Source organism: Falco cherrug, chromosome 1, assembly GCF_023634085.1.
Source record: "Falco cherrug isolate bFalChe1 chromosome 1, bFalChe1.pri, whole genome shotgun sequence".
Taxonomy (NCBI): Eukaryota; Metazoa; Chordata; class Aves; order Falconiformes; family Falconidae; genus Falco; species Falco cherrug.
The window spans coordinates 50,508,451-50,520,544 of NC_073697.1; the positions used below are offsets into that span (position 1 = coordinate 50,508,451).

At 36.7% G+C, this 12,094-nt stretch overlaps 1 protein-coding gene across 4 annotated transcripts in view; it reads right to left on the reverse strand.

Annotated features, from left to right (window-relative positions):
* SORCS2 (sortilin related VPS10 domain containing receptor 2) overlaps positions 1-12,094 on the reverse strand; it is a 579,339-nt gene that overhangs the window by 49,677 nt on the left and 517,568 nt on the right. For all 4 annotated transcript variants that reach the window (XM_055725044.1, XM_055725032.1, XM_055725036.1 and 1 more), the window contains exon 14: positions 10,883-10,990. In XM_055725044.1, coding sequence (XP_055581019.1) covers positions 10,883-10,990 — 108 coding nt within the window. The remainder of the gene's footprint in view (positions 1-10,882; positions 10,991-12,094) is intronic.

Here is a 12,094-nt window from a genome sequence, read left to right on the forward strand (position 1 = left end):
AGGGAAACATTTTGCCTATATATATACACACATATGTGTGTATATATAACCATATATATAAACCAGCAAACAAGAGCCCAAGGAGTTACAGAATTAGTTTTGATATCCACAAAGATACCAAACAAATTATTAAGCTATCCACTTGCAAGCACCTTGGAGATAATTAAAATGATAACAAACAGCCACCACAGATTTGTCAAAATCAAATCATGTCAAACTAATGTAATTTCCTTCTTTTATAGGGTAAGTGGATAAAGGAAAGGAGAAAATGTAGCATATTTGGCCTTTGCTACACAGTTCTAGCTGACATTGTCTCAATGTAAAAAAGAAAACAGTGCAGATAAAATCATTGTAAATGAGAAATGGAAGTACATATCCTATTAGAAGAAACCATTTTTTAAAAGTAGTTATTAAACAGGGAAATATTTTGAGATATGTATCACAAAGATATGATGGGTCTGCCATCAATACTTTCATAAAACCCGTGTGGTCAAATAACAAACACACAAAATTTTGTGGATAAGACAAAAGAAGGGGAGCGGACACTGACTGATGAAAGTAATACTCAGAAATCAACATGATGAAATACTCCAAAACAAACTGCAAAAAGTACTCCTAGGGAAAAAAAGAAAACAACCACAAACCCACAAAACAAACAAACACCCCACCCCACCACCCCCCAACAAAGTACAAAACCAAAACAGAGAATAACTTTCAAATATTGAGGAAAAGGCTTGGACAATTCTGGGGAACTAAACCAAGAATGCAATGGTGCTGCAAAAGAAAAAAGACTAACTCTAGGTTATATTCAGAACTGGAAAACAGAATACACTGATGTAATTCTTTTGATAAACCTGGCACTGGTGGAGCCTCTGGAAGAATATGGTGTCTAATTTTGGATGTTATACATATATTTACACACTCACTAAAAATGAATTTGAAGAGGGGCAAGGATGACTCATAAACTGCTTAGAAATTGTAACCAGTGAAGATAGACTGAAAGAATTGGGTTTTCCTCTGGAAAAGATAAAGCCAAGAAGCGTAACAAAATGTGTTCAGAGTTTTGTTACAGATGGAGTACTTGTCTTCAAAGAGACCCAGAGGAAAGGCAAAAACAGAGGAAGGACAAGTATCAATAAACTTAAAACATACAGCTGCACAATTCTCAAATTCCTTCTCCTCAGCACTGGTGAGGCCACACCTAGAGTACTGTGTCCAGTTCTAGGCTCAGTATGAGAGACATGAACAGACTGGAGGAGTCCAACAAAGGCCATGAAGGTGATGAAGGGATGGGAGCAGATCTCTTAAGAGGAAAGGCTAAGAGAGCTGGGGCTGTTCAGCCTGGAGAACAGAAGATTCAGAGGGATCTTATAAATGTATATAAATACCTTGAGGGAGGGTGCAAAAAAGATGGAGCTAGGCTGTTTTCAGTGGTGCTCAGTGACAGGACCAGAGGAAATGGGCACAAACCGAAACACGGGAGGTGCCCTCTGAACAGCTGGAATTATTTTTTTACTGTGAGGGTGACTGAGCATTGTCACAGGTTGCCCAGAGAGGCTGTGGAGTCTCCATCCTTGGAGATAATCAAAAGTCATCTGAAAATGGTCCTGGGTGACTGGCTTTTGGTGGCCCTGCTTGAGCAGGGAGGGTCAGACAAGATGACCTCCAGAAGTCCCTTCCAACCTCAACTATTTTGTGACTATGTGATTCTGTAATGGTAATGGTACAAGATATTGAGGTGGCTTATTCTCTCTCACTAGAGTGAGAAATTAGCAAAACATCAGGATTAGAGCTAAAGATTAGATAAAATATTCAGATATTGCCCAGTCTCACATCCTATAATGTTATAAAAATTATAGAAATTGCTCTAGCAATTATGCAAATTATCCTAGAGTAATATGGAAACTACATGCAAACGATGCATGTATACAGCAAAGATACTGCTTCAATGGTGAAATAGAAGCCTCTCCTCTGTGGATTTTTAGCAAAAGACATAAATAACTTTTCTGCCTGTCCAGACTTTTTTTAAAAAAAATAAAATACTAATTTCCATTATGGTTGTTCTGATTCTGCAGACTGAAAACCATGTTCTGACAGAGCAGAGTAACTGTACCACTGATTCCACAATTCTCTGGCTTAAGTAAAATTCCTGAGATTCAAGGAAGTGTCCCAGCACAGCCACAAACCCCATGAAAAATACAGCCATACAGCTTTGTAATTCCTGGGGCAAATTTCCCAAGAAATCCAGCACCTTATACCCACTCAGCTTAAACTGTTTGAAGAAAACAAAGGCTTAATGATTATTAATGCTGTTGCTGCAGTAACACTTGTTGCTCCATTGAGAAGACCCATCCAAATGTATTGCTGAATTTCACCAGAATAAAAAAAGGAGTACTCTTCCAAAGTAAGAAAGAAAGATGTATTTAGTAGGATTCAATGGATTATGCAAAAATTTGAGCTACAATAAAACAATACATAACAGCAATCACAATCTAATTGCTCAGGTGCAAAATATATATGCCCAATAAAATATCAATGGAAAAGACTGCAACAGTGCAGCAAGTGTAACTTATGATTAGAAGATAAATTTCAAGATGATAGTAATTCATAAGCTACTAAAACCTTCCTCTTGATTAATTATATTTCATTAGAAAGCCATCAAATCAATTCTTCTGGAACTATGAAAGATGATGCTGTGATAAATAATTTTTGAAAGAAATTCCAATTACCTTGGAAATTAATTTACTTTTATTTGCAAGAATTTAGGATCCATAATTTTTACTTCAGTGTTTCAGTTGCCATAACAACTTTGTACATTTGTTCCTAGTTCATTTATGATCACATTTTTTAATTTGATTGCATCATTTGATAGATAAGACAGTTTAATGCAGGTTTTAAGCTAACTAGTTTAAACTATTTGCTGGAGGATTGCTGGTTATTTCTGTTCCTGATAAAGCTCATAATCAGGGAGAGATAATTTAACAGAAATTATATGTGATGATAATACTTCCCAGTAAATTCACGTTTCTATTCAATAGAAAAGAGCATCTATTCCAGATGTTCCTAGTTCAGATGAGCAGTAATAACTGTATCACCTGCTGTGTTACCTGCAAACCACCTGACTACGGTGGTGATGATGCTGATGCTGGAGACTCCCAAAGACTTATTAAATAAAAATTAAGCTTCCATGGCTTCATTCCAGAAAAATGAGCCTGATTTTGACAACACACTGCTCATCTCAGATGTCACAGACACAGCTTTTTATAACCACTACACTTGCCTTCCTCTTTAGCTTTTCTACTGTGTTCTTCAGGATTTTCTTCATGGGCCTTCGCAGCATCAAAACACTCTTTGCTAGAGCAGATGGATTTTAGCTACAGTATCCCATATCATGGATCTCATCCCACATACATTAAGACACACATTCAGCGACTTTTTGTAGTGTTACGGTGGTTTACCTTTGATCTGTTAGCCATATTGTATCCAGACAAAGCAAACTGCAGCACAGCTGAAACTGCAACAGTATTGTTTTACTGCTGAGTCTCTGAGATCACTCAAATACCTCAGTGGCAGGAGTGATCCTGCTGTACTACTCCACCAAGGTCACAAAGACAGCACATGTGGAATTTATTCAGATGTTTAATGTAGCAACTTAAATTGTCTAAGTCTTGCAGTCGTACTGAAGACTAGTGATGACAACTGTGTGATGCACTGCTACTTTTGTTTGAAATCACATGCCTCTCTCGTTCTAGACACACTGCTTTAATCTCCCAAGTGCTGTTTTGGCTTTTGCTCTCCTCTATATGACTTTGTCGTCAACTGTGATGTTTGAAACAGCATGCTGCCAAGGTAGCAGAATTTGTCTGTATAGTCCTGTATTGCCCAGTTGACACACTGCTAACCAGACATGCCAGTCGGGGGCAAAACAGAACCTCTGTTGTTTTGGCAGAGCCTTCAAATGTATTAAACTACTGACAATAAAACCTAGGGTTTGAATCAGGGTCAACTGAGGACCCCACATACAGGTGATAAAGGCAATCCCAATGGCTCTGTCTTTGATAACATGTCTAAATTCCTCCAGGCAGCATCTAAACAAAGATGTCCAAGCATCTGTAATTAAGGCAAGTACCTAAATTTTTTTTGGATCTAAACTTCAATATACAACAGTGAGTATGTGATCAATATGGGAAAGGAAGCCAGACTCTCAGAGATGCTAGTTAATTATTTTAATAACTCTCAGTCTGTCTCTTGTAAAGTATTCATCTAAATGGAAGCAGTCACAGAGCTATGCTAAAATGTGGTATTTAGATCTTATTCCCCATGTAAGACTCCCTTTCCTATAGTAGATCATACTAGTAGGAAATACAACTGTCAGTGAACTTATTGTATAATTAAAATATTTTTTAACTGTCATGACTCCTTGATAATTGTTCTAACAATATTGCAATTTCAGATTGAATACTGAATTCACCTTACAGTTCACTAAATATCAGAGGCCATTTACATTAAAAAAGCAGCAACTTTCTCAGTTGCTTTTTATATAAAAGGAGTAGTGTGTAACAACTTTCTTGTCAGTTTATGGTGAACTAAAGACCCAAGTCCTTTGCTTCACTTAGACCTTTACTACAACTGATGACAATGTAACTAAAAAAGCAAATAAATGTGACAGTCTTTTTGTTTTGCCTGTTGTAATTAATATTATTACAGTGCCTTTGAACATATAGCAAGACATATGACCTCTCCATGCCAAAATCTGTAAAGAAATCACCAACTGAGGGAGGCACGGAAGGATGCACTTTATCTGTAGTGTAATCACTACCAACAGTGTCCTCCTTAACTCACAGAAGCAGTAATATTATTAATGAAAGGCTTTCCAAGGGGATATGGGTTGGAAGAGTAGGTTAGCCATGACTATGTCCTACAGTGCTATTTGAAGCCTACAATTTTCAAAAAGAAAATGTCAGATGAATCTTTATACACATGCTTTCCTTCTAACACTTGTCTTTGCTTCCTTTTCAACATTATAAAATCAACAAAAACTGAGTAAGTCAAAGGGTTCATACTAGTAAAATGGATGAAAGTAATGTATGATTCAAGCTGCAGTCTGTTATACATCAAGATTATAATTCAGCATATTTTTCTAATTCCCCAAAAGAACGTAACAGAGGTCACATTTTCAGTGGCCTTGCTAAATTTTAACTACAGAAATGATGAATGCTTCCATGTGCAAAAGTAGACACCTGCCTACATACAGCAACTGCACATAAAAAGTGCTTGTGTACAAAACAGATCACGTAGAAATACACTGAGGCACTTACGATTTAAGTGCCTTAAACTACAAACATATGCATATACTTAATGGACTAAAGAGAAGAATAGGGGGTTTTGGCGTTTTTGGGTTTGGGGTTTTTTTTGTTGTTTTGGTTTTGGTTTTTTGGTTTGGTTTGGAGGGTTTTTTTGGCTGCCAGAATGAAAAATTAGGGGAGGAAAAAAATTCAGTTCAAATTGAATGAAAAAATGTTTTTTAATTGTTTCCTGCCCCCCAAAAATAATAATTTCCATTCATTGTTTTATGACAAAACATCTTGGTTTCAGCTCTTTAGGGAAAAAAAAAGGATGGAAAGGAATACTTTGGCTCCGTGATACTTGCAAATTACCTCCAACATTTTTTTCCATCTATTTGGTAAATTCCTGTCCAAGAACAACCTTTTTACATGTAAACTGTTTGGAAATAATTGAAGATTTAATGGCTAGCCTGATGCCTTATGCAGAAATAATACAAGGTGGACAGTGAATCAAATGGATTAACTTAAAGAGAAACATACGACATTGTAGAGGATAGTTTGTATCATTCAGCTTTCTGCTGTCATCTTACTTAAAGATTAATTTGGGATACTTTAAAAAATATGTAATTAATTCTTTAGCTAATACTTTTTTTCCCTAGTTATATTTAAAAAACAAGTGTCTCTTGTCACAGATAGGAAATTATTCATTCACACTTCACCTGGCAGAGCCAGAGTAAATAGCCTACAGTCACCTAAATTGTGGCTCCTTCATTTAGAGAGCAAAATATAACAAAATGGAGTTCAAGACCTCACCCAAAAATAAGTAAAATATTTGAAAAACTTTATTGTTGTCCTAAGCCTTTAATGTCTACCTCATCATCACATTTATTAGAACTAGAAGCTAAAACGTAACTGTCTCCCTGAAAGCAAAGACAGAGCACCAGAGCTGCAGGCACTCAGTGACAGGGCCTCAAAATGACATAAAGCGTCCATCTGAATGAAAAAGTCATGTGCCACCCTTTTTCTGTCCTGCGCTCCTCCTTTACACAGGGACAAGGTGATAAAAGATTCTTATAGGACATGGATTCCTAACCTTTCAGCTTCTTTTATTCAAATATATTTTGAGGTCTGCTCTCAAAAGGTACTAAATAAGGGCTTACAAAGACACTGAAAGCATCGTGTTCCCATGTTTCTGAAGACGTTATCAAAACTTTACGGAAAGAGAAGAAAAAAATCGTTTTACCCACTGGACTTCATTTGAGCTGAGAAAGAGACAAGAGCAGTCCCATGGTCTTGGCTCCAAGGCCACAGGCTGGCAGCAATACTACAACTTGCTCTGTTAACATCTGTGTCCACAGAGATGTCAGCAAAAGCACTAAAATTGCCAGTAAATAGGAACCTGTACACCTGGATTAACTGATATCTAGATCAGATTGAAATAATCAGTTTGCTTTTTCAATGCTTTTATCACCATTGTCTTCCTGTGTTTCTGTATGTTTCCTCCATCTATTGACAGACAAAATTGTTCCTCATTATGCAGAAAGGAAAATTACCACTTCATAACTAAGCAATGCTTCTCAAATAAGAGATCAACTAGCTGCAGATAAAACCTAGACATTGCCTTGGGATATCTGCTATTCTCTTACATAATGAGGCTTTATCTATCTTTTTTAAGGGTTGCAGTACAAGAAAGTTAGTAGTGAAGAATTCCTAAGAGAGAGATGTACCTCCACCTAGTAGGGCACTTAAAGACAACAGGGAAGGTAGTTTGCTGCCACGTGTCACACAAGAATAAGCTGCACAAACTACACAATGTTGACTAACTGATGTTAAAGTTGAGGCTGACACTCCTAGCAGAATTGACAGTTACAAAAATCCAGATGTTCTCCCTAATACCTAACATCTGTTAATATCATATCCACTTCGTTTTGAGGAAGTTTAAATGAGACTGTTTTCTTGTTTCCATTATCACCTAGGAACCCAACAGGAATGCAACAACAGACTTTCAAGACAGCAAAATTTGCATGCTGGGGTTCTGCATTTCAGAGATGTCATGAAGTTCCCAGCGGCATCATAAATTGTTACTCTAGGAGACCTTAGAAAAAAAATCCCTCTGCAAAAAACTGCAATTACCCATAGGGAACATTTTGATTCTACCTGACACAAAGAAAAACAGTCCTTTCATGTAACCTCTTACTGGCTTTTAAAAGGGGCCATGGTCTGCAGTACCATGGTTATCATACCTACTGTATTTATACTGCAATCTAAATAACCCATTTGGGAAACACTCCCAGAAGCTGAAATGTGATTTAGAAGTCATTTTTACAGTTTTGAAACTTTCATTATATGAACTACTTCCTCTGAAGAGGAACATCAATATTTCAGACATAGAAAAATTCTTCCTTTTTCCACTGAGTTAGGCCATTACTCAATCCAGCGTCATTAAGTAATTTTCCCCAAATATAGCATATTGCTAAGTTAAACACTGCTTTGCAGTAACCTTCATTCTTAGAATTCTAAAGAATTTAGAACAAAATAAAGTGTATTAGACCATGCACTGTTTTGATGAATATACATCAATTAGTCTAGAAAATTTCTTAGCAAACCTTACTTATTAATTTAGCAATAAATGGTGGATTTGAGCTATTCATTTAGAAATTAATTATTACACAGACTGAGTTTCCTAAACTTTATGAATACTTCATTGCTTAGTTTTCCTAAAACTCTTAACTAGGTCTATTTAGAAATTGATTTTTACACAGAATGAGTTTCCTACCGTTTTTGAATATTTTACCACCTAAAACTCCTAAAAATCTTAACTAGGTCTATTGCAGAGTACAATGGAATAAAGTATTTTTTCCTTGGCATTTGAGTGTACATATTTTGAATACTGCAGGGAATTTGGATGAATGATTTAAATTAATGTTGACTGGCAGATGACAACTCAGTTTTAAGAAAACTTTTGATAAGTAAACTTCCCCCCCGCCCCGTTTTGGAGAAAAAACAAAACTTTCTGAAATGAAGGCTTGAGGCAAACAGGTTCACATTCCTCCATTCCTTTAGTAAAGCCTACCAGGCCATTTCATTTTGGTTAAGTCAGGACAGAACAGGAATTCAAATGGAAGTCCTTTACAAGTCAAGTCAATATCCCAGTCACCATGCTGAGGACTGAGAAGCCTCTTTTACACAGTGTTATCAGGTTCATTAACATTTTCCCCAGATAATATGTCTGTAGATATTATTTTTTCAACACAAATTAAAAACATTGAAGGAAGTCCCTAAGCCGACTTCAGTGGAACCAGGGTTTTACTTACAGTAACAGCCACTTTCCATACAAGTAAAGTATTCTTTGACTCTTTCGTGAGTTTATTCTAGGTTTAAATGAAATAGTGTCTGTTCCACAGTTTTGCTATATGCTTTTACAGTTATTAACTTCCTACCTCAGATTTATACTCTCTTTCCTAATTTATGCATATTTTGACATTGGACTATTTATTCAAAGTTTCTATTCAAACAGATTCCCTACCAAAGGGAGAAAATTATATTCCTGTACAAGTAAAAAATGTCAGACTAAGTCCTTCATAATGGACTTGGGTATTCCTCACGGTGGAAGACACTACTAAATTATTTCCATTACCATACACAAGTTCACCTTACCATGTTCTACCCAGAAGAAAACACACTTTTATCTAATAAAATGGAAAAGATGGCATGGGGGGGGGTTGGTGATTTTTTTTTTTTTTTCTTCCAGGGAGTGTGTATCAGTGCAGCAAATCACTGTAGATTAAGTCATGTGCAGCAACTCAGTACAAGTGTGAAGTTCTGATAAAAAATTACCTAAGACAGACAGAATGACAAAAGGTCTGACAAAGTCAGACAGAGCACCACTGGGCTGATAGTCACCCTGAAGGTAAAGCCCAACAAAAAGCCATAGGGTAGACAAGGAAGTTGATGCAATGTCAGCAAGGAAACACATACTGCAGTTTATTCTTCTCATTATCTTCTGAGTGTGGTAGGAAGGCTGTAAGTCTTTTCAGGGCCAGTCTGTAACAATAAGTGCTTGATGTCCTCCATGTTCAGTAGAACTAGCTGCAGAGTAAGAACCTACAAGCCTGGCACTGAGGTGCTGGAGTCACACTCTTGTTCTGCCCTTAGAAATCTACAAGTCACACAACGCTTTTTTGTCAATCTGAGCTCATGTACCAAATCTAACTAGTTTTATGTATTTCAGATGGACGGTTTCAGAAAGGCATTGTGCTTTAAAAGAGCTCTTTAGCCCATTCAGCCAGATATTTAAATAAATCTTCACAAAATCACTGCTTTTAATGATACTTAGTAATAAAAAATAACCCAGAGCATATAGTTATCACACATCATTTTATCTGCCATAAGTACAGTTTAGGATAAGCTTTTGATCCCTCTGCTGACACTGAAATCAATAGAAATCCTTCATTCAGAGGCATAAGTATCACCTTGTGGCATATATTATACCATCAAATGGAAAGGGAAGATGGCGGGGTAATACTGTTCTTCTCAGGTCATATACGTATAATGGAGGATAAATGGGACAGGGGAGAAAGAAATAACATACCAAATTCAGCTCTGCGTAGTACAGCATTATGAACTTGGCACACTATTTTTAAGTACATTGGGTAGGATTTCTGTTTTGCTGAGGATCCTTTTCACAACTCCATGCTGGGCTAAATATTTTTTTTTTTCCCCTGAGGAAAATGCTACTAGTACATGTCAAATGCGGTTCTATTTGTAACTTCTAGGAGGAAAAGCCTGTCATGCACACACTGAAGTCCAGTAGTCCAATATAAAAGATTGCACAAGCTGTTCTGATAGGAGCACACATAGCAGCCTGGATATCTGTGAGCACATTCCCCTTTCCTGCTGCAGTCAGCATGTGCCTTTTTCCCTAATTGGACAGGTGTTTTTTACTCTCAGGCACTTCTAAAATATTATCATTTATCCTAGGGCACAGAGCAGAACTTGCAGCTCAGATCCAGATGTCCTTGGCCCTTTGGAAAAAGACAGAAAAACAGGGGCCCGAGTTGCAGAATTTGGTTATTTTTAACTCTATTCACAGCATCTGCTTCAGTCACTGTAAGAATAAAAGTGTGTATGTGTTATCACAGTGTTTGGTTACAGAAAATACTCCAATGTTAGTTACTATACATATAGTAACAATATAGACAATAATATAGTTGCTTACACCATGAAAACAACAGCTATTTAAATTTTTTGAAGTCTGCCTAAGAATGGGTAGGAAACAGAAAATATACAGGAATTAGTAAATTTTTTACCTGTGTTTCTCAGATTTGTATTTTCAGTCCTATTATTTCACTCTCCCTTGTGGTAAGTTTGCAAAATTTCATATGAACACAACACTTCATTTTTACAATCTGAAATACTGCATGCAGGTAATTTGAAAGACAGGTTGCGTGCTAGGGAATTTGAACATCAGTGTAAGAGTCTGTGTGACTGCAAGAAGCAAAAGCCACTGACTCAAGCACTATCTCAAACATCGTTACAACTATGCTCAAGTATATAAGCAGAGAAAGCCCTGAAGATAGATGAAGCCAGTAACTCACGTCATGACCAATGTCTCATCTCCAGGTTCACTAAGTAATCCATCCACAAAGACTGAAGTGCTAGTAAAATTATGTGTACTCCAAGTCTGGCCTTCATCTACGCTGAACCTGTAAAAAAGCAGAAATGGTTTTCATTTACAACTCTAAATATACAAAATAGAATTAATTCATTAAAAAATAAATCCCCTCATTACAAGTCCAGGATTTATGATCACCAACATACAATGTGTCTAGACATATATCATATTAATGTGATCTTTTTCTCAGCAATGTATACAGGGGCTCACATCTTTATTAGAAGGTGTATAATAAATTTACCACAACAATGGAAATTCACATGGAGATAAAAACAAAAGTCTGTCAACAAACGATCTTGCTGCCTCGTAAGGCTCAAGAGCAAGGTAATTATACTTCATTCTTTCCAGTAGCCTCTGAGCTAGAGACCTGTTAACCAGAGGTCAGTGAATCATGTGAGACAAACCAGCCCAACTGCTAAAACCTGTGGGAGGTGTGGTAACTGTAGGCACCAAGATGATAGCCCTTCACAGCTGCTACCATCCACTTAAAAATTTGCAAAAGATGCTGATGAATCACAAAACATATTTCAAAAACTCTGTGTATCCAAAATTTATGAATCAAAGTCTCTTTTCTTCTGTATATTTCCTCCAGGTCTTTTGGATAGTAGGTTCGTGATGGTTTTCATTCTAGATAACCAAGTAGCCTAGTTACTATCAGTGTATACAGGATTGTGCAAAAATGAACCAAGTCACAAGTGATAAAGATCTCTTATGTTTTTTATGCCAACTATGGTAGTTTTGTATGCCATTACGTAAGGTTACTATATTTTGCTTCACTATCATGCAGTTTAAAACTTGATGTTTTATAACAAAATACTTTGCAGCAAACTGTGGTAGTTTTGTATGCCATTACGTAAGGTTACTATATTTTGCTTCACTATCATGCAGTTTAAAACTTGATGTTTTATAACAAAATACTTTGCAGCAAACCTTTCCTGCCAAGCAAGCTGAGAAGGCCATTTGCTGCATTATCACTATATGACAGAATCTATGCATACTAAAATTAATTGGTGCATGAAGATCACACATGAACTAGGCTTCTTCCATACTGTGTTACACAGCACATAAGTGCTTTCCCATTGGCTCCCGAGGTCTACACTATATTGGCCTTGCCAGAGCAACCCAGGGCTATTCT